The 24,142-nt window shown below is 40.2% G+C and overlaps 1 protein-coding gene across 1 annotated transcript in view; it reads right to left on the bottom strand.

The window, feature by feature from the left end:
* Positions 1–24,142, bottom strand: part of dhx36 (DEAH (Asp-Glu-Ala-His) box polypeptide 36) — a 125,870-nt gene that overhangs the window by 9,000 nt on the left and 92,728 nt on the right. Inside the window, exons 16-23 of the mRNA XM_063045313.1 lie at positions 13,497–13,614; positions 11,287–11,385; positions 10,572–10,745; positions 8,522–8,608; positions 6,750–6,833; positions 4,988–5,087; positions 4,806–4,896; positions 2,275–2,395 (exon numbers count right to left, since the gene is read on the bottom strand). Of these exons, the coding sequence (XP_062901383.1) occupies positions 2,275–2,395; positions 4,806–4,896; positions 4,988–5,087; positions 6,750–6,833; positions 8,522–8,608; positions 10,572–10,745; positions 11,287–11,385; positions 13,497–13,614 (874 nt within the window). The remainder of the gene's footprint in view (positions 1–2,274; positions 2,396–4,805; positions 4,897–4,987; positions 5,088–6,749; positions 6,834–8,521; positions 8,609–10,571; positions 10,746–11,286; positions 11,386–13,496; positions 13,615–24,142) is intronic.

Genomic DNA, 24,142 nt, shown 5'->3' with positions numbered 1-24,142 from the left:
CAGAGAAGGAGTGCCGGGGCAGGGGGCGGAACAGGTGCAAAACACACACACAGCCCCAAAACACCAGGCAAGGTCACCTAATTCCAAACAAATAGTTCATTAATCATTACAGAATGTCTCTCTGGTGGTTCCCACTCCCTCCCCTCTCCCAAACCATGATTTGCCTCTCCCTGCCCCCTTCCCATTCTCGGTCCACAATACAGACCCATATCAGAATCAAGTTTATCATCACTCACATATGTCATGAAGTTTGTTTTTTTTTGTGGCAGCAGTACAGTGCCACACATAAAAATATTACAATACCATGCAAAAGTCTTAGGCACCCTATCAATATGTGCCTAGACTTATGCACAGTATATGTGATAAATAAAGCTAACCTTTAGCATCAGGCAGTTTGCCAAATCATTATTGGTCTTGACATGTGTTCAAGACCAACTTCAAACCCTTAAATTATTTCAATTCTCTGAATAAGATGGATGGCCAGCACGCTTTTCCCCAGAGCAGCAATGGCTAATACCAGAGGACATCAATTTAAACAGTGAAGGAAAGTTTAGCGGAGATAAAAAATTGCTTCATGCTGCTGTGCAGAGGGATTTGGAAGAGCTTGTGCATGAATCACAAAAGGTTGGTTTGCAGGTGCAGCAGGCTATCAAGAAGGCAAATGGGATGTTGGCCTTCATTGTTAGGGATATTGAATTTAAGAGCAGGGAGGCTCTGCTGCAACTGTACAGGGTAACTGTACCTGGAGTACTGCATGCAGTTCTAGTCTTCTTGAGGAAGGATATACTGGCTTCGGAGGAGGTTCACCAGGTTGATTCCAGAGATGATGGGGTTAGACTATGAGGAGAGATTGAGTTGCCCAGGACTTCACTCATTGGATTTCAGAAGAATGAGAGGAAATCTTATAGAAACATATAAAATTATAAAAGGGACAGATAAGATTGGGGTAGGGAAGTTGTTTCCACTGATAGGTGAGACTAGAATTAGAGGACATAGCCTCAGGATTCGGGGGAGCAGAGTTAGGATGGAGATGAGGAGGAACTGCGTTTCCCAGAGAATGGCAAATCTGTGGAATTCTCTGCCCGATGAAGCTGCGGAGGCTACCTCAGTAAATATATTTAAGACAAGGTTGGATAGATTTTTACACAGTAGAGGAATTAAGGATTATGGGGAAAAGGCAAATAGGTGAAGAAGAGTCCATGGCCTGATCATCCCTGATCTTACTGAATGGCAGAGCAGGCTCGACTGGCCAGATGGCCAACTCCTGCTCCTATTTCTTATGTAGCCCTTGCAGGAGAGTATATTGTAATTGAACTGCAATTCTTTGCCAGTTGAAAGGAATACAAAGAAGAATCATATGCGCAGAATCCAAAGCCCAGCTCCAAAATAAGCATATTTGAGAAATCAGGTATATCAAATGGAGCACAACACAGAGGAGTGCTGGTGGTAGAAAGGATCCAGAGGAGGTTCATGCCAGGGATTAAAGCATACAGGACTTGCTCAATTTGCCTCTCTCTCTTGGCACTTAGCCTTGCAAGTGGAACAGGTTCTACACCTGCCTCCATACCTCCTCCATTGCTATCATTCAGGGCCCCAAATAGTCCTTCCAGGTAAGGCAACAGTTCACCTGTGAATCTGTTGAGGTCCGCTACTGCATCTGGTGCTCCCGGAATATGTTGGTGAGACCTGACACAGATTGGGAAATTGCTTTGCCATGCACTTACACTTCGTTCGCCTGAAAAAGCAAGATCTCCCAGTGGCCATCCATTTTAATTCTAACTCCCATTCCTATTCTCAGACTCGGGTTGGAGGAGCAACACCCTATATTCCATCTGGGTAGCCTCCAACCTGATGGCATGAACATCGATTTCTCGAACTTCCGGTAATGGCCACCAACGCCCTGTCCCCACTTCACCATTTCCCACTCTCACCTCATCACCTTACCTGCCCATCAACCCCCTCTGGTACTCCTCCCCCCTCGCTTTCTTTCATGGCCTTCTGTCCTCTCCTATCAGATTCACACTTCTCTAGCCCTTAATCTCTTTCACCAATTTACTACCCAGTTCTTTACTTCACCCCTCCCCCTTTCCTGGTTTCACCTATCACCTACTACCATGGATTTCTTCCTCCCCTCCCTGCACCTTCTTACTCTGACTTCTCATCTTTTTTCTCCAGTCCTGATGAATGATAGACGGGCTGAATAGCCTAATACTGCTCCTACTCGATGTCTTATGGAGGGTACGGGCAGCCAATGTCTTTCAGATAGATACTCACACTGCTTGTTCGCATCTTCAGGTGGTAGATCAGCCAGCTGTGCTGAAATTCCCCTTCCTCCGCATTCACCGACTTCGGGTGAATGTTGACTCGCCCATCTGACTTGGTGAAGACTTTTACCCTGAAAGTGTACAAGATAGCACCATGAGGCTCCAACAATTGCAACAGCGAGCTGAGTTAAACTGCTGGAGGAGTAGGGGTACGTGGGCCTCTGCAAAAAGAAAAGCTCCACTGATTTTCATCAGAATCAATTTGTTCTCATTGTGACCGGCCACAGCACCAAGCTTCATGTGAGCGGGCAGAATTCCCACTGGAAATCATTAAACCTCTGGAAGTAACACACAAAAAATGCTGAAGGAATTCTGCAAGTCAGGGAGCATCTATGAAGCGGAACAAATATGGAACGCTTTACCAATTTGAATAAGATTTAATATCACTGGCATATGTTGTGAATTTTGTTTTGCGCCAGCGGTACAGAGCAACACAGAATAAATAACAGTATAAATTACAATAAGAAATATTCACACACATACATACACTGACTTATTATGGTCTCTCTCACCACCTACCATCTCCCAGTTTCTCACTTCAGACCCATCCCCCACACACCTACTTGACCCCCCTCACTTGATTTTACCTATCACCTTCTATCCTGCCCGCCTTCCACTTTCTTATTTCAGCTTCTTCCCCTCTCCAGTTCCAATCAAGTGTCTGAGCCTGAAATTTATTCCTCTCCAGATGTTGCCTGACCTGCTGAGCTCCTCCAGTATTTTATATGATTGCAACATGACTTTCTTAACCAACGAAGGTAATCAATAAGTTGGTAAATTGGCTTATTATTGTCATTTACATAGGAACAGGCCATTCAGCCCACAATGCCTCTGCTGACCATAATATCAAATTCTTCTTTTATCAATCTTTTTATTAATTTATAGGCATCCGTTAGTCTCATGAGACCATGGATTTGCGCCTTGGAAAGTTTCCAGGGCGTAGGCCTGGGCAAGGTTGTATGGAAGACTGGCAGTTGCCCATGCTGCAAGTCTCCCCTCTATACGGCACCGATGTTGTCCAAGGGAAGGGCATTAGGACCCATACAGCTTGGCACCGGTGTCGTCGCAGAGCAATGTGTGGTTAAGTGCCTTGCTCAAGGACACACACATTGCCTCAGCCAAGGCTCGAACTAGCGACCTTCAAATCACTAAATGAACGCCTTAACCACTTGGCCACGCACCAACACACTTTATTAATTTTAAAAAGTACATATATACAAAGAGGAGCATTATCTCAGATATCTATATCAATAACGATACATATAAAAAGGTAAAATAAATATTATCAAGATCATACATAGTATTAATCAAATAGTATATAATAAAAATAAGATAATCAATTCTCCTCTTATCATTTCATAAAAAGAAAAAAGATAAAGAAACATTTATAATTTTTATATATATATATATATTAAAAAAACACTATTCTCTATAAACAAAAACAAAAAAGAAAAAAAAAGAAAAAGGAAAAAAAGGGGACTGGGCAGCCCATACTGAGAGTAAAAGCAAGAAAAAAGAAAAACTTTCTGATCAAATCCAAAGTTTCGCGAAAGTAACTGGAAGAGCAGTAAATCAAACCATATGAAAATATTGAATAAATGGTCGCCAGGTTTCTTCAGACTTAAAGGATGTATCAAATGTCCGACTTCTTATTTTCTCTAAACTTAGATAGGACATAATGGAGGAAAGCCAATAAAAAAAAGTAGGTGGATTAGAGTCCTTCCATTTAAGCAAAATGGCTCTCCTAGCCAATAAAGTTGTAAAAGCTATCATCCGTTGAGCAGAAGTAGGAACATATCTTGCTTCTGGTGGAATGACCCCAAAAATTGCTGTAAATAAATTTGGTAGTAGGTCCAAATTCAAGACTTTTGATAAAGTTTTAAAGACATCTTTCCAAAAATTATCTATCTTGATACAAGACCAAAACATATGAGTTAAAGTAGCCACCTCAATATTACATCTGTCGCAAATAGGATTAAGTAATATCAAATTCAGTCCCTTCTGTCTGCACACTATCCATTCATGTGTCTATCTGGAAACTTCCTAAACTCCATCTCTACCACCTTCCTTGCCAGCCCAGCCTGTCCTAGGCAACCACCACCCTGTGCAAAAAACAACTCGCCCCACTCATCTCCTTTAAACTTGCCCCCTCTCACCTTCAATGCATGGTCTCTTGTAAGATACATTTCAAAAACACAAGGGATTCTGCAGATGCCAGAGATCTTGGAGCAAAACACTAACAAAAAATGCTGGAAGAACTCAGTAGGTCAGGTAGCATCTATGAAGGGGCATAAACAGGAAGAGTCTTGGCACTAAAAGTTGACTGTATATTAACTTCCACAGATACAGCAAGACCTGCCGAGTTTATACAGCATTTTGTTACTCTGGATTTCCAGCATCCGCAGAATCTCTCGAGTTCATTTCACATGTACAACATGAGTTAACAATTATGAGTGCATGCCGAAAAGCAAATCATCTCACATTTTCCGTTTCTTGCTGAAGCTCGGCCGGATTTTTGCCACCTTGGGATACAGGCCCGCACACACGACAGCTTTGATCAGCTTCTCGTTTTCTGAGAAAAGAAAACAGACATTTATCTAGGATGATGGTAGGATGGGAATAATCCTGTTAATATTTTAATGGACTTTGTTTCCATTCATTACCTGAGTTGATGTTTGCCTTGGGGTCTTTGGGATTCTTGCTGCTGACAAAGCCAGCCACCAGCAGATGTTCAGTAAACTGTCCTTTCATGTTATGAAGCATCTGCAGTGATGTAAAAAGCCACAGGTTCTTTTCTAAGAATAAATTTCAATCACCATGAAGGAGACCGCTACCCACAATACTGAGCGGGCAGTGCAGTAGTGTAGCAATTAGCCTAACATTTTTACAGCACCAGCAATTGGCGTTCAATTCCACCCACTATTTGTAAGGAGCTTGTGGTGAATTTGTAGAATGCACTGCCCCAGACAGCTGTGAGGGCCAAAGCATTGTATATATTTAAGTGCAGGTTGATTAGCTCTTGATTAGTAAGGGTGTCAAAGATTACAGGGAGAAGGGAGGAGAATGGGGTTGAGAGGGATAATAAATCAGCCATGATATAATGGCAGATCAGACTTGTGGACTACCCAGCACATCCATGGATTGTCCTAGTCATTGAATGTATATGTATGTTTCAATGTACATGTGACAAATAAAGATAATCTTTATCTAACTCTCAATCCCTGTTCGCTATAGACAATGCTACAGATCACTGGCCACCAAAATGATGACAATTTACTTGCTCACAAGGCTGTGCTATTATTTATTCATTTAGAGATATTGCATGGAATAGGCTCTTTTGGCCTTGCTGCCCAGCAACCCGATTTAATCCTAGCCTAATCACAGAACAAATTTTTTTTTATAGTCATAGTCATACTTTATTGATCCCGGGGGAAATTGGTTTTCATTACAGTTGCACCATAAATAATAAATAGTAACAGAACCATAAATAGTTAAATAGTAATATGTAAATTATGCCAGTAAATTATGAAATAAGTCCAGGACCAGCCTATTGGCTCAGGGTGTCTGACCCTCCAAGGGAGGAGTTGTAAAGTTTGATGGCCACAAGCAGGAATGACTTCCTATGACGCTCTGTGCTGCATCTCGGTGGAATGAGTCTCGGGCTGAATGTACTCCTGTGCCCAACCAGTACATTATGTAGTGGATGGGAGACATTGACCATGAATGCATGCCACTTAGACAGCATCCTCTTCTCAGACACCACCGTCAGAGAGTCCAGTTCCATCCCCACAACATCATTGGCGTTACGAATGACAATGACCAATTAACCTACTAACCGGTATATCTTTGAACTGTGGGAGGAAGCCAGAGCAAACTTGGAGAAAACCACTGTTGCACAGGGAGGACATACACACTCCTTACAGAGGACAATGGGACTGAACTCTGAACTCCGACACTCCAAGGTGTAATAGTGTCATGCTTACAGCTACACTACCATGGTGCCCAATGTTCTATATTCTAAAATGATACTTTCTCCATAAATGCCAATAGAATGGAGCAAGTAACCAACTCTACAAGTCCATTGGGGAAAGGTGAAGCCCGATGTCTATAAATCCAATCCGAGTCCTCTGGAGACTGGAGGTTGGAAAACAAAGCCCTTCCTGAGGAGAGGAGCTTGCTTGGATATTGTTGTTTTGTTGCCAAGTATTGTTTGCACGGTGCGTTGGCGCCGGAATGTGTGGCGACACTTGTGCACTTCCGCCAGCGCACCCTCACATGTTGGTCATTAACGGGAAATGACACATTTCGCTGCATGTTTCAATAGACACATGATAAATAAACTTTAAGATTTCTCAAACGTTGATGAAATAGCACCTTAACTTCCCTTTTAAGAAGATTCTTTCATCGCTTCTAGAGTCTATTTACCTGAAGATTGTTTGGAGAAAGGAAGTACTCCCAGCAGTAATCCTTCTCTGATCGGAAACCTCGCCTTTTTGCTTCTTCCCATCCCTGGAAACAGAAGCACTCATCAAAGAGAGCACACTTCAACGGATTGCAACACCAAGCATCAACCGGCTCACATTCAGGAAGAATACTTCAAACAGCACAGTTTCCCCAGTTAAAGAGAGCAGGCAAAAGGTTAAAACAAAACAGCAGAGAAAATCAAATCTATGCAGGGAGAGGGAGGAAGAGAGGAGTTCGACCACCCACACTTGGAATATGGGAGAAATTTTGGGCCCCTTATCTAAGAAAAGATGTGTCAGTATTGGACAATGTCCTGAGAAGGTTCACGAGAACGATCCCCAGGAATGAAAGGGTTAATGTACGAGAAACATTTGATGGCTTTGGGCCTGTTCTCGCAAGAGCTTATAAAAATGCGAGGGATCTCACTGAAACCTATTGAAAGGCCTACATAGAGTAAATGTCAAAAAGATGTTTCCTGTGGGGGTGGAGTCTAGGACCAAAGGCCACAACCTCAGAGTGGGAGGACACCCCTTCAGAACGGAGATGAGGAAGAATTTCTTTAGCCAGAGGGTGGAGAACCTGTGAAATTTATTGCTACAGATGGCTGTGGAGGCCAAGTCATTGGGTGTCTATACAGGGAGGTTGATAGGTTCTTGATTAGTAAGAGTGTCAAAGGTTACAGGGAGAAGACAAGATGATGGGGTTGAAAGGGATAATAAATTAGCCATGACCAAACGGCAGAGAAGATTTAGATGGCGAGAGAATTCAAAATGTTCTATGTTCTATGTTCTAAATGCAGAGATGGAAAAGGGACTTGGGATTCTTTGTGCAAGATACCCTAAAGGTTAACCTCCAGGCTGAGTCGGTTGTGAAGAAGGTGAATGCAATGTTGGCATTCATTTCTAGAGGTATAGAATATAAGAGCAGGGATGTGATGTTGAAGCTCTATAAGGCACTCGTGAGACCACACGGAGTATTATGTGCAGTTTTGGGCTCCTTATTTTAGAAAGAGTATACTGACATTGGAAAGGGTTCAGAGAAGATTCACAAGAATGATTCCAGGAATGAAAGGGTTACCGTATGAGGAACGTCTGGCAGTTCTTGGGCTGTACTCCCTGGAGTTCAACAGAATGAGGGGGGGATCTCACAGAAACATTCTGAATGATAAAATGCCTGAACAGATTAGATATGGCAAAGTTTCCCATAGCAGGGGATTCTAGGACAAGAAGGCATGACTTCAGGATTGAAAGACGTCCAATTAGAACTGAGATGCAGAGAAATTACTTTCGTCAGAGGGTGGTAAATCTGTTGAATTTGTTGCCATGAGCGGCTGTGGAGGCCAAGTCATTGGGTGTATTTAAAGCAGAGATAGATAGGTTCTTGATTAGCCAAGGCATCAAAGGGTATGGGGTGAAAGCAGGGGAGTGGGGATGACTGGAAGAATTGGATCAGCCCATGATTGAATGACAGAGCAGACTCAATGGGCCGAATGGCCTGCTTCTGCTCCTGTATCTTATGGTCTTAAGATTCAGTGGGCCTATGTCTTATGGTCTTAGGGTCTTAGGGGAAATAATGTATTTTTTTTTTAAAAAACAGAAAAGTGAGCCAATAATTTGCAGCCAAGGATGCAAACTTCAGATGACTATTTTGCTCTTCAGATGCTGACTCATCTTTTTCTACAGCATTGAGTGCTCTGATTTTAGCCCTATAGTTGCAGCAACTGTCATACCAACCTTAAATGCATTGACTACAGTCAGATGGTCGCTACGGGACTGCTTGGACAACTCTCGACGTTTTGCGTCTGCCACTTTCTCTTTACCCTGCCACCAACATAAAACACCAGAAGGTTAGACAGGAGGCATTTACTTGCCAGAGAAACCTCTCCAAGCCTTTTGGTTGAGAAAACTCAGAGAAAAGATTAAAGCTAAAATATCAGATGACAATGATCCACAGAGTATCCCCCTCTACTATTCAATTACATTAAAAACACCACAAAAATAATTCACAGCCTTAATAAGATCATTATTTATTTTGAGATGCAGTGTGGAACTGGTTTTTTCAGCACAATGAGCCAAACCACCCAGCAACACATATATTTAACCCTCGCCTGATCACAGGACAATTGACAATGACCAATTCACCCACCAAGTGATACATCATTGGACTCTGGGAGGAAACCAGAAGAAAATGCAGAAAACTAGTGTCCCCATCTGCGTACATTCCAATGCAAGAAGTATTGTAGGAAAGGCAGATGAGCTCAGGGCATGGATCAACACATGGAATTATAACGTTGTAGCCATTAGTGAGACTTGGTTGCAGGAGGGCAGGACTGGCAGCTCAGTATTCTGGGGTTCCATTGTTTCAGGCATGACAGAGTGGGAGGGATTAAAGGAGGAGGGGTGGTGTTACTAGCCAGGGAAAAGGTCACGGCAGTGCTCCGTCGGGACAGATTGGAAAACTTGATCAGTGAGGCTTTATGGGTGGAACTGAAAAATCAGAAAAGTATGACCACTCTAATAGGGCTATATTGCAGACCACCCAACAGTCCTAGAGATTTAGAGGAACAAATTTGTAAAGAGATCACAGACTGTTGAAATTAACAGAAGCTTATCATAGTAGGTGATTTTAACTTTCAACATATTGACTGGGAATCCTATACGGTAAGGAGGAGTGGATGGGATAGACTTTGTCAAATGTGTACAGGAAAGCTTCCTTCATCAGTATGTAGAGAAAATGCATTACTGGATCTATTAGGAAATGAGACAGGGCAGCTGACAGAAGTTTGTGTAGGGGAACACTTTGCATCCAGAAATCACAATTAATTTAGATTTTATTTAAATCTTACATCCATTCCACAATGTGAGGGAGTAAAAACCTTTGCATTATGACTCCGTTGTAATGTATAGACATGTGAATTTAAAAGTCTAATGGTTTGTAGAAAGGAGCTGTCCCGTAGCCTGTTGGTCCTGGCTTTAATGCTGTGGTAGTGCTGGCAAACGGAAGCAGGTGAAACAGTTTATGGTTAGGGTGACTGGCATTAGTTTCAAAGTAAATATGCAAAAAGATAAGTCTGATCTGCGAGTTGAGATTCTAAATTGAAGGAAGGTCAATTTTGATGGTTTCAGAAATGATCTGGCAAGTGTGGATTGGTACAGGCTGTTTACTGGGAAAAACAAAATTGTGAGAGTCCAAAGCTTGTATGTGCCTGTCAGAGTAAAAGCTAAAGATAACAAAGGTATAGAACCTTAGTTTTCAAAAGATATTGATGCCTGGTTCTCCTTATGAATCAGTTTCCTCCGGGTGCTCTGGTTTCCTCCCACATTTCAAAGACATACCAGTTAGTAGGTGAATTGGTCATTGTAGATTGTCCTAAGGTTGGGCTAGAGTTAAGTAGGTGAGTTGCTGGGCAGTGCATCTCATTGGGCTGGACAGTTCGCATGGTCACTCTAAATTAAATAAATAATCCTGTAAAAATGTGCATGTTCTCCACATCACCATGTGGGTTTTCTCCAGCTTTCCTTCCACATTCCAGTAGACATACAGATTAGGGTTAGCAAGTTGTGGGCATGCTATGCATGGTGACACCTGTGGGCTGCCCCCTGTGCACCCTTGTACCGTGTTGGTTGTTGACACAAACGATGCCTTTCGCTCCAAGTAGGTTAACTGGTCATTGCAAATTGCCCTGTGATTAGGCTAGGGTTGAATTGGTGAGTTGCTGGGTGGTGTGGCTCGTTGGACCTGTTCTGCACTGCATCTCCAAATCAAATTAAAAATACACATTACCAATGGAATGACAAATGGATCCTTGAAGCTGAGACTGGCCGCAATGGTGAGCACAGGATCCAAGCAGCATAACAACGCCCCAAACAGAATCATCTTCCCAATGTGGGGCTCGACTGGTAGTCGGGCTAAATGGACGCCAAGTGGCGTGAGCTCTTCGTTCTTATCCAAGGCGTTCTGAAAGAAAAGGAGAGAAAAAAAACTGAAAATTTACAGACTTCAATACGCCCCATACAATACTGGACAAAAGGAGAGACAGAGCAAGCTATCTGCCCATCAGGGTCAGAATCACCAACAAAATAGGCCCCTAAAGGTCTTTCCCCCCACCCCACGCACAACATTCTCTAGAGTTTACAGAGAATGGTGTGAAAAACTAAAATAAAACATCTAGTGAGCAGCAGTTCTGTGGGCAAAAATGCCTTGTTAATGAAAGCAGTCAAGCTGACAGGAAAGTGACAGTAACTCAAATAACCATGTGTTACAACAGTGGTGTGCAGAAGAGCATCTCTGAATGCAAAGCACTTCGAACCTTGGAGTGGACAGGCTACAGCAGCAGAAGACCACAAACATGCACGCAGCGGCCACATTATAAGGGATACAAGACACCTAACAAAGTTGTCACTGACATTATCTACAAAATAAATATTTATTAGGAACAGAGGGAGGCTAATATTATGCTTTCATTTAAAAAAGATTTCCAAAGAAAACAATTTCTTACCAGCTCTTTCAGGTGGGTCACAGCGAGATGAACCGCTTCCTTTGATGGAGGCTGCATTGCCTTCCCTAGGAATTGGGCAATTGGACCAAGATGCAAAATCTACAATATTAAAAACAGCAATTAAAGAACCATAAATGAAAATCAATATAACAAGCAGAAAATGCTGGAAACACTCAGCAGGCTCGGCAGCATCTGTGGGGGAGGGAGAAACAGTTCATATTTGAGGTGCAGGGTTCCGTATCCATTATCACAACTGGGCTAAGTAGAAATGAGCAACTTGGTTTCTCTTCTCACCTCCCCTTACCCAAATCCTTAGGAATCCCTAATATGAAATGTTAACTGCTTCTCTTTCCACAGATGCAGCCTGACCTGCTGAGTGTTTCCAGGATTTTGTTATCTCTGTTTTAATATCATCACCCTTCAATGAAGTAACACAGTGAAATTATTATTATTTATACAAATGCAAAAATTCTTGTTTTTCACATGGGAATGCTTCAAATATTTAAAACTAAATAGTTACTTAAGTAGACAGAAAGAAATTGCAAATTCACATGTAAATAATTTTGTAATCATGTTTATATAAAGAGATAAACAGAGGATCATAATCTAAGTGTATAGGGTGACATTTAAGATGGTGGGTAGTGGCTCCATGTGTCACTACTACAGGGCGTGACGACCCTGCCTTACGCGAGTCCCGGGCTCAGCTGGCTCCGGCTGACAGATCCCGGTATGGGCCCCTATCCAGGGTTATGGATCCCACTGCCTTGTGGGTATCTTCGGGAGAAGAGAAGGCTGAGGAGTAAACCCTACATAAATCCAGAGTGGAGGCCCTAAGGCGGTTGGATGACGTATCACATCACCTCCCGGCAGCTCCTGCAGCCAAGCTGATGCCAAATGTACTGCTTCACGTTCCTTTGGACCACATCCGCAAGGCCGAGAGGGGCATCTTGATGTCTGGGCAGCCCAAGATCTCCTTATTCATCACCCAGGTCTGCGCCCCGAGGGACGCATCCATTGTCTACTTAGACAGATGGAGCCATTAATAGGGTGACATTTATATTAAAGACCAGAACAATGAAAGCATGATTTACTGGTTGGTTAGCAACAAGGTATTATATCCAATGATCCTACATCAAACAATAAGACCATTAGATATAGGAGCACAATTAGGCCAATTGAGACAGCTCCACATTCAATCATAGCTGATTTATTTTCCCTCTCAACACCAATTTTCTGCCTTCACCCTGTAACCTTAGATGCCCAAGAAACAATCATCCTCCATTTTAATTACATCTAAAGACTTGACCTCCACAGCTGCCTGTGGCAATGAATTGCCACAGATTCACCACCCTCTGGCAAAAGAAAAATTCCTCGTCTTTGTTCTAAAGAGACGTCCTTATATTCCGAGGTTGTGCTGTTGGGTCCTAGAGTCTCATACTGTTGGAAACATCCTCTCCATTCCATGTAGTTCTTTCAATACATGGTAGGTTTCTATGAGATCCCCCGTCATGCTTCTAAATTCCAGCAAGTTCAGCCCCTGAACCATCCAAAGCTCGTCATACATTCACCATTATGTGCCATGTCGTATGGCATGGGCAATCATGATTTATCCGTGACAATAACTGTTCTCGGCAGATTCTTCCACAGAAGTGGCTTGCCATTGCCTTCTGCTGGGCAGTGTCTTTACAAGACGGGTGACCCCAGTCCTTATCAGTACTCTCATATACACCTATAAACTTCTAGAGAGGTGATGAGCTAAGGATGAAAGGTAAGATTTATAAGGGGAATATGAAGAAGAATTTCTTCACCTAGGGGATGATGAGTGTATGGAACGAGCTACCCGCAAAAGTGGTGAATACAGGCTCAATGTGAACATGTAAGAGAAGTTTAGCTAGGTACATGGATGAGAGGTGTATGGAGGGCTATGGTCCAGGTGCAAGTTGTTGGGACAAGACAGAATAACAGTTCAGCACAACTAGATGGACCAAATGAACCATTTTTTGTGTTGAAGTGCTCTATGTAAGTCCTCTTACCATCTTGTAAATCTCTAACAACTCAGTGAGATAGAACAATTTTCTTTTCCTGGTGCTATATATTCCCACCAAAGGAACAAATTAATCCTATGCTATGGCATTTACAATAACATTTTTATTTTGCTGAAAATGGGAACTCCGGAAGGTTAAACCAGTTGAACAGCAATTATTTTTAACCTTGATTTGTAAGCAAAGTTCTTCAAGTGGCGTCCTCATGATTTCAGGTAACTGATAGTCATCCAGAAGGCTCTCTCGCAATCCATCGTACAAGTGGTAACAGGAACCTGGCTGTACCCTGGAGGAAGACACAATGAAGTTTAACTAGTGCTGACCAAATGGATGCACCAGTGCTGCTAGCAGCAGTTTCCCCATTATATTAAGTACCTGTAAAAAGATATCTATTAAAATGTCTGTATGGCAAAAAGTTGTTTTATGTGCTGCCACTTGCAAATACAGCACAGACAGTGCTCAAAGTTGAAAATAAATTATCAAAATACATATGCAGTACAGTGAAAACGTCTTAGGCACATATATATAGCTAGGGTGCCAAAAACTTTTGCACAGTACTACATTTGTCAACATGGATCGTAGAGCGAGTTTGTACATCTGGAGGGAGCAAAGGATGTTCGGAATGGCGAGGAGCACCATGAGAGAGGTTGGGGACAGGTGGCAGAGGAGAGCCAGGCACTTGTGGGGGGGAGGGGGGGGTGGAACAGGTGCGGCTACAACCAACCCTGAGACAGCAAACAAGGTCTGATTCCAAACAATTAGTTTATTCTTCTTTCCTTATTAATCTTTTTATTGATTTAAAAAAAGCATAAATACAATCAAGAGGAGAATTAGTTCAAATACATATATCAGTAACAATATAAACCAAGATTAAGACAGATATTGCCAAAATCTCCAGAGGAGAGGCCCCAAGTTGTCGGCTTTGCTTGTTGCTCGGTGGGCGGGGCGGGGTCGAAGCGCTCGGCAGAGGATGGTGCTCAGGAAGCTGCATCGGAGGGGCTGGTCAGAGGCTCGAAGATTTCAGACGGACTCAGAGTCGGCTGTGGTTGGGTGCTTCCAATGCATCGGCAGTTGTCGGTGCCTGCAGATTTATGGCAAGGAAAGTTTCTCCCTTTTGCCGCCTGCTATCGGGACTATCGGAAGTCGATCGGAACTTTGAGACTTTTTTTTACCATGCCCATGGTCTGCTCTTTATCAAATTATGGTATTGCTTTGCACTGCTGTAACTATATGTTATAATTACGTGGTTTTGTCAGTGTTAATCTTCGGTTAGTCCTGTTTTTTTTGTGATATCACTCTGGAGGAACATTGTATCATTCCCTAATGCATGCATTTCTAAATGACAATAAATGAGGACTGAGTGTCCTCATAATCTAATCTAATCATAGATATTGTTAAACTAGTATAAAATACATAATTTAAAAAAATGGAAATAACAATTCTCCTCTTACCAGTTTATGAAGAGAAAGGATAAAACATTGGGTTTTAAATGAAAAGGAAAAAAAAACCCACTATGCTATATAAAAAAAAAACAAAACAAAAATAAAGGGACAGGGCAGTCCATTTTGAGGATACAACCAAAAAAAGAAAGAAAGGCTTTCTGATCAAATCTAAAACTTCGAAAAAAAAGACTGAAAGAGTAATAAATCAAATTAAATGAAAATATTGGATAAAAGATCGCCATATTTGCTCAAATTTAAAGGATGTATCAAATCACCGACTTCTTATTTTCTCTAAACTTAAAAAGGACATAATGGATGAGAGCCAATAAAAGACCGTAAGTGGATTAGAATCCTTCCACTTCAATAAAATGGATCTCCTAGCCAGTAAGGTCGAATAGGCTATCATACATTGAGCGGAAACAGGAATGTTTCCTGCTTCCGATGGGATAATCCCAAAAATTGCCGTAAGCAAATTAGGTTGTAGATCCAGATCCAAAACTTTTGATAGCATTTTAAAAACATCTCTCCAAAAGTTATCTAGCTTTATACAAGAGCAAAACATATGAGTTAAACTGACCAGCTCAGTATTACATCTGTCACAAATAGGATTAATATTAGAGAAAATACGCGCTAGTTTATCCTTTGACATGTGGGCCCGATGCACTACCTTGAACTGTATAAAGGAATGGCAGGCACAAATAGATGAGTTATTAACCAAATGAAAAATTTTACTCCATTGATTATCTGAAAATGACTCTTGAAGTTCCAATTCCCAAGTGCATTTAATTTTATCATGAGATATCACTCGTGAACTCAACAACCATTTATACATTATAGCTAGCAACCCTTTCTGAAATGGTTTAAACTGAAAGGGAACATCTGTCATATTAGGTGGATAAGTAGAAGGGTAATTTGGTAACAAACCACGTAAAAAATTCCTAATTTGTAAGTATCTAAAAAAAGTGTACATTAAATAAATCATATTTATCCACTAACTGAGAAAAAGACATTGAACAGTCCCCTAAAAACAAATCTGAAAAAGTTATTATTCTCTTGGTTTTCCAAATTAAAAAGGCCTCATCCAAAATTGATGGTTTAAAAAAATAATTGACATAGATATTACTAGAAAGAATAAAATTATTCAACTCAAAAAATCTACAAAACTGAAACCAAATTCTTAATGTATGTTTAATAATGGATTAAATTCTTGTCTGCTAATCTTAAAAAACAAAAAGGGAAGAGGAACTCCCAGTAAAGAGGCCAAAGAGAATCCTTTCACAAAGTTTACCTCTAGATCCAACCATGAAGGACATTCATGTATATCTGAATAGTGAATCCAAAAAGTAATATATCGAATATTAATTGCCCAATAGTACATTCTAAAGTTAGGAAAAGCCATACCACCAGCCTTTTTTTAATTTCTTCAATAGGGTTTACTCAATCTAGGATGTTTATTGTTCCAAATATAAGATAAAATTATAGAACCTATCCTGTCGAAGAACTTTTTAGGAACAAAAGAAGGAACTGCCTGAAATATATATAAAAATTTCGGTAAAACTATCATTTTAATAGCGTTAATTCGACCTATTAATGATGATGTCATAGGCGACCATTTAGAAAGCATTTGTTTGGTGTAGCCAATTAATGGAAAAAAATTATATGTATAGAGATCCTTAAAATTTTTTAGTAATTTTAATACCAAGATAGGTAAAGTAATTTTTAGCAATACTAAAAGGTACTTGATGATTTGGATCCGAGTAATTATTAATAGGAAATAACTCATTTTTATGTAAATTTAATTTACACCCAGAAAAACTACTGAATTCAGAAAATATAGATAACATAGAAGGAATACATTTCCTAGGATCTGAAATATAAACTAACAGGTCATCTGCATTTAATGAAACCTTGTGTACTTTGTCCCCTCTCTTAATACCCTGAACTGTGTTAGAATGTCTAAGAGCAATAGCGAGGGGTTCTAAGGCCAAGTTAAATAATAAAGGGCTAAAAGGGCATCTCTGCTGAGTACCCCTATGTAATCTAAATTTCCTCTTGTTTAATAGGTGCATCTAATCTATTCATATCTTGAATAGAGATTTCAGGTATATTCACTTTTTGCAAAAAAACCATTCATAAAAGTAATATTATCTGAAAATTGAGACTCAAAGATTAGAGCAGAAATCCATAAATATCTTATTAATTTCATAAAGATCTACCGTTGCAGTTCTATCAGGTCTTCTTATTTTCAGGATCTGTCTTCTAGCCATATTTGCTTTTAACTGGCCAGCTAATAATTTGCTTGATTTGTCTCCATGTATATAAAATTGGCTTTTGGATTTAAAAAGTTGCTGTTCAATGGGAAAAGTCTAAAGCAAATTACACCGTGCTTGGAGTTCCATCCTTTCCTTAAAGAGATCTTCACTAGGCATTACTGAATAGAGTTTATCTATTTCTTTAATCCTTTAATATGATCTTCAAAAGTTCCACCTTTGTTTTCCTTCTTGAACCTACTGAATGTGAAATTATCTATCCCCTAAAAGATTTCATCATATCCCACATAACCAAATTTGACATTCCCTCAGTTGTATTCAATTCAAAAAATAGAGAAATTTGTTCTTTAATAAAATTTACAGAAGTTGAATCTTGCAACAATGAAATATTAAATCTCCACTGAGGTATGTGAATATTATCAGAGAATGCTGAAGTTAGTTTCATAGGTGCATGATCTGACAATGCAATCACATCATAGGCACACTCAACAACAGAGGGCACTGATCGCGTATCCAAGAAAAAATAATCAATTCTTGAATATTTATGGTATACATGTGAAAAAAGAGAAAAATCTTTTTCTTTAGGAAAGTTAAATCTCCAAATGTCGACCAGACCATATTCTAATAAAAAAGAATTAGTACAAGTCACAGCTTTATTAGGAAGTGACGGATTGGTGAACGATCTGTCAATCAATGGGTTAAGACAGCAGTTAAAGTCAGCGCCCATAATCAACTTATATTCATTTAAATTTGGCAATACAGAAAATAGCTCCTTAAAAAAATCAGGGCTGTCTATATTAGGTGCATATACACATACCAAAGCCACCTTTTGACCACACAACAAACCAGTAACAATTAAATATCTTCCAATTAAATCAGTAACAGTATTAAAATGAACAAAAGGGATTTTAGAATTAATAAAAATAGATACCCCTCTTATTTTATTTACTGATAAATAATGAAATAAGGGTCCCTTCCAAAATTTGAAAAAGCGATTTTCATCTTGTCTATGGATGTGTTTCCTGTGCAAAAATGCTATCAGCATGAAGTGTTTTTAATTTCATAAAAATCTTTCTGTGCTTAATAGGTTGGTTCATACCATTTAAATTCCAAGATATTATATTGATTTTATTAAGATCCATATTTAAAATTTAATTAAAAAATTTATAAACTAATCTAACGCACAGGCGCAGCCTAAATTGGAAGAAAGGGCAAAGCTTGACTCGATCAAAGAGAAATGCAAGATGATTGACAAAGGAAAACCCCTCAGGACTGCCCAGTCAAAAAAAAATAACCTAATAGACCCATCCACCTCCCCCAAAAGCCCAGAAATCGTCCAACAGGCGAACGACATGCTCATCTGTTGACCCTTAACCCCCGTCTCCAGTTGGCAGCTCCATTTACAAAGTAAAAAGTTACCGCCACCAAAAAGACATAACTAAGAATACATAAAGTAAACAAATTCCAAATATTTTCATATTATGTCAAATAGTAGTTAAGACCGAATTAACGACGGCCATCTTAAATCCATTTAATATGCGCAGGCATGTATTCAAAAAAAAAGGAGAAATCCTATATACTACAACTAATATTAAAGACTTACCAATCAAAGAAAAAATAAGTAAATATATATGTGTTAAATTCAGAACTACATTAAGTGTCAAAGCAAACAACAGATCTAACTAAGTCAACCAAGTCTGTATCTGAACATAGATAAAACGAAGAGCGGACTTTCATCAATGGCGTTACAAACCACTCCCAGCAAAGGATCAACTGCATCTCTGTGTAGTATCTCAGTTGTACAGCAGCTGACAGGAAAGCACTTCAGTGGGTGGTCTCTAGCGCGCAGAAGATCATCGGAACACAGCTCCCAGCCCTGGAGGACACCTACAGCTCTGGCTGCCTAAGGAAAGCTACAAGCATTTGTAAGGACAATACACACCCATGCAATCAGCTGTTTGAACCTCTTCCATCTGGCAGACGTTATAAGATTTTCTATGCACACACTTCCAGACTGAAAAATGGCTTTTTCCCCAGAGCTATAATTGCTCTGAACCAATCGATCAAGCATCATCCATAAATTTGTTAGATTGCTACCTTAATACTGGTTTTATGGCTGTCATGCATCTGAGTTGTGCTTTTGTACTGCTGGACGTTGCTTGTACTGCCTGGTTACTTGATTTTATTTATTGTTTGTTTATTTTATTTGTTGTTTTATAGCATAGAGTATGAGAGTTGCAAACTCATTTTCACTGTATTGGTGCATGACAAATTGTACTATGCAATGACAATAAAGATATTTCAAATTTCAATTCAAATTGCTTACGAAGTGGACTTAAACTCCAACCATCTTCTGGAGAGTCAATCCATTTTGGACGAGCATTGGGTGGAGTAATCATCAGACGTGCCGGGTAATGCAGTGACGGGTGACAGCTCATTTTAAAAAGTTCCACCATCACTTCCCGATATTTAATTCTTTCGGCATAAATCTCTGGGGAAAAATCTTCCACTATACGAAATCTGAACTTCATTATAGATTAGTTTATCCCTTTTCCTTGCATTCTGAAGAATAGCTTCTTTAGTTGTAAAATAATGCAAACAGAGAATTACAGGACGTGGTTTAATTTTGGCTGATGGTTTAAAACGCCGAATTTAGTGGGCTCTGTCCAATATCAGACAGGCTCTGAGAATGTCACTAAAAGGTGAATGCAACATTCAAAAAAAACTTTAATGGCTCACCGGTTTCCGTATTTTCAGGCAAACCCAGTATACATAGATTCATCCTGTGATTTCTACTTTCCAAATCTATCGGTTTCTTCTTAATTCTTGATAATTCCAAAGTATCCTCATTAATTTTCTTTTCCATAAACTCCTATTCATCTTCAAATCCTGTTCCTAAATATAATGATCCATTAATTCAAATTCCCTTTCAATTCTATGAGTACTCTGCTTAAGCGTCTGATATCGATCTTCCAAATCCTTCAAAGACTCCTGAATAGCGATGATGGTTTTTTCATTCATTAGCTTTCGCCAATTTATCCATTTTGGTATCCAGCGTACCGATCTTCACATTAATAGCTTCTATTAAAGAGAGCATTCTTTCTGAAGTAGAAACTTCCTGATTTCTCTGTTCGCTGTGGCTCAGGAAGAGTTTTGCCACTCCGTAATTTGGTTCCAGCCATTGTAAATAAATCGTAAAATCCTTCAGCAAATATAATAAATCTTCAAACTTGAAACGGATCGAGCAGTGGAAAGTAAGTTGTGAAAGACGGAGCTGAGACAAAAAAGCATCTTACTCCATACGCTGCCAAATGGAGACTACTTGGTTTCTTGATTATAGAATGTCTCGCTGGAGCTTCCCGCTCCCTCTCCTCTTTCCAAACATTCCCTCTCCCTGCCCCCTTCTGACTCTGTCTACCATAGAGACCCATATCACATATATTATACACACACACACATATTGCCCAAAACCGTTGACAATATTCCAAGTGCAACCTGAGTAGTGTCTTATAAAGCCTCAACATTATCTCCTTGCTTTATACTCTATTCCCCTTGAAGTAAATGCCAACATTGCATTTGCCTTCTTTACCACAGACTCAAATTGTAAATTAATCTTCTGGGAGTCTTGCACAAGGACTCCTAAGTCCCTCTGCACCTCCGATGTTTGAGCCTTCTCCCTATTTAGATAATGATATGCGCTATTGTTCCTTTTACCAAAATGCATTATTCTACATTTCCCAACGCTGTATTCCACCTGCCACTTTTTTGCCCATTCTTCCAATCTGTCTCAGTCCTGCTGCAATCACATTGTTTCCTCAGCACTACCTACCCCGCCACCTATCTTTGTATCATCAGCAAACTTTACTACAAAGTCATCAATTCCATTATCCAAATCAATGACAAACAATGTGAAAAGCAGCAGTCCCAATACTGACCCCTAAGGAACACGACTAGTCACCGTCAGCCAACCAGAAAAGCCCACTCGCTGCCTCCTGCCTGTCAGCCATTCCGCTATCCATGCCAGTATCTTTTCTGTAAGCCATAGGATTTTATCTTGTTAAGAAGCCTCATGTGTAGCACCTTATCAAACACTTTCAGAAAATCAAGTAAATGACATTCATTGCCTCCCCTTTGTCCACCCTGCTGTCACTTCCTCGAAGAACTCTATCAGATTTGTCAGGCAAGATTTCCCTTTACGGAAACCATGCTGACTTTGACTTAGTTTATCATTAGTCTCCAAATACCTCGAAACCTCATCCTTAATAATAGATTCCAACACCTTCCCAGCCACTGAAGTTAGGTTAACTGGCCTATAATTTCCTTTCTTTTGCCTTCCTCCCTTCTTAAAGAATGGAGTGACATTTGCAATCTTCCAGTCCTCCGGGACCATGCCAGAGTCAAGCGATCCTTGAAAGATCATGACCAATGCATCCATTAACTCTTCAGTAACTTCTCTCAGGACTCTGGGATGTAGTCCATCTGGCCTAAATGATTTATTCACTTTAACACCTTTGAGTTTGCCTAGCACCTTTTCCTTTGTAATAGCAATGGCACTCACTCCTACTCCCTGATACTCACAGACCACTGGCACACTGCTAGTGTCTTCCACAGTGTAGACTGATGGTATTCACCTGCCATCTCTTTGTCCCCCAATACTACCTCACCAGCATCATTTTCCAGTGGCCCAATATCAACTCTCCCCACCCTTTTACTTTTTATATAACTGAAAACCCTTACAGTATCCTGCTTTATATTATTGGCTAGTTTGCCTACAGATTTCATCTTTTCCCTTCTTATAGCTTTTTAGTTGCCTTTTGTTGGATTTTAAAAGCATCTCAATCATCCAATTTCCCACTCACTTTTGCTACCTAAAATGCCCTTTCTTAGGCTTTTATGTAGTCTTTAACTTCCTTTGTCAGCCACAGTTGCCTGCCGCTGGCATGTGACAACTTATTCCTCGGTGGGACATATCTATCGTGTGCCTTGTGAACTACTTCAGCTAACTCTGCTCTGCCGTCATCCCCACCAGTATCCTCCTCCAATCCACCTGAGCAAGCTCCTCTCTCAAGGGTCTGTAATTTCCTTTATTCCATTGTGATACAGATACATGTGAGTTATGCTCCTCCCTCTCAAACTGCAGTATGAATTCAATCATAATATGATCACTGCTTCCTAAGGGTTCCTTTACATTAAGCTCCCTAAGACTTTGGCACAGTACTGTATGTCAACATATAGTACTCTGAGATTCCATTTCTTGTGAGCGTTCACTGCAAATAAAAAGAAGCCCAATGGGATTAATGAAAAAGCACACAACAAATATGAACAAGTAATAATGATAATAAATAAGCAATAAGTATTGAAAATACGAGTTCTAGAATCCTTAAAATTGTGTCCATAGGTGTGGATTCAGTTCAGTGTTGTGGTGAGTCTAGTCATCCACACAAGTTCAAGAGCCTGATGGCCGAGGGTTAGTAACTGTTCCTGAACCTGGTGGTGTGAGTCCTGAGGCTCCTGCATTTGCTTCCTGATGGCAGCAGCGACAAGACAGCATGACCTGGATGGTGGGGGTCCTTGATGATGGATATTACTTTTCCGAGACAATGCTTCATGTAGATATGCTCAATGGTGGGGAGAGCTTTAACTGTGATAGGGCCTTTAGCATTGTCGATGATCCCTCCCGTCCATCCACCGATCTCTTTGACCCCAAACATCAGGCAGGAGGTATCGGAGCATTAGAACAAGGACTGATAGGCTGGTAAACTGCTTATTCCCCAAGGCTGTGAGACTACTGAACAACGTTCCCTCTAACTTTATTCCAGCTACAAGGGCCAACAAGCGCTCTGAGCAGGAAATTTTTACATGGCCTGGACACTAAGCAGCATTTTAAATGTAGATTTTTGCAATATACATATTATGGTGCCAGTGCTCATTGAGCTGGCGGCTTATTAACAATGAGCCACCAATTTCTATTCTGTGTTTATTGTAACAATTTGTAACAGTGTTGCAAATTTAAACTGACAAATGTAAATACATTGAATGTCTCAAAGGAAAAGTTGTAGTACATCTATTATTTAGAAAATTTACGGATAATATTCATTAAGACATAATTAATAAGATGGTATTTTGCAATATAACAGATCTCAAAATTATATCAGCATTCTAAAATTATATTAACATATTAAAAAATTCCAGCTGCTCGTGCCCGAGGGTATTTCAGTTACTGCGCAGCCTCACATCCCTGCAGCTTAGAGGGAGCAGTGCTACTGAAACTCCTGCCACCACCCATGTTCCACCACCTACGAGGCTCCAGTAGCATAATCTTGTTTACTTTTTGAACGTGTCATAAATACCACTTATTATTTGTTAATTGTGTTATTATATCTTTATGTGTTGTACACCTTAGTCTGGAGGAACATTGTTTCACTCGGCAGTTACAGATTGCAACAATAAACACAGAATGGAAGTTGGTTGCTCATTGTTAATAAACTGCTGACCCGCTGAATGGTTGAAATGACAATAAACAAACTTGAAGACCATCAAGTATAATTCTTTGGGATTCTCTGTACACAACATGATAAACCCCAGATACAAAATCGTACCTTGACTTACTTGTGTTGCTGCTCATGTTTACTGATGAGCAGTCCTTAGTAACAGACCACTAACACTCCAATGAAGTGATGTCAGCTTCCAGTTTCACAAGTTTCAAGAGCAGAAAGAGGTTGCAGGGACAAATAAAATGGGATTATTTTCTATAAACACGCCAACTTGTTATGAACTTGAACAAAGTACCTGGAATTAAGGATAAAGATTCAACAGCAGCTTTCAGAAGTAAATTGGAAAATAAGTGGAACTGTGTTGAAGAAGGTCAACAAAATAGAATTAAAAGGGAAGTACATCTAATGACAGTTTAAGGGAATTAGATCAGCAGAATCCGTAAACACCATTAGACCATAAGATACAGTAGCAGAATTAGGCCATTTGGTCCATTGATCAAATTTAACTCTCAGCCCCAATCTCCTGTCTTCTCCCCGTATCCTTTCATGCCCTGAACAATCAAGAATTTATCAACCTTTGTCTTAAATATACAAAAGGACATGGCTTC

Source organism: Mobula hypostoma, chromosome 4 (genome assembly GCF_963921235.1).
Source record: "Mobula hypostoma chromosome 4, sMobHyp1.1, whole genome shotgun sequence".
In the NCBI taxonomy this organism is placed as follows: domain Eukaryota; kingdom Metazoa; phylum Chordata; class Chondrichthyes; order Myliobatiformes; family Myliobatidae; genus Mobula; species Mobula hypostoma.
This window is presented reverse-complemented; position numbering and strand designations above follow the sequence as displayed.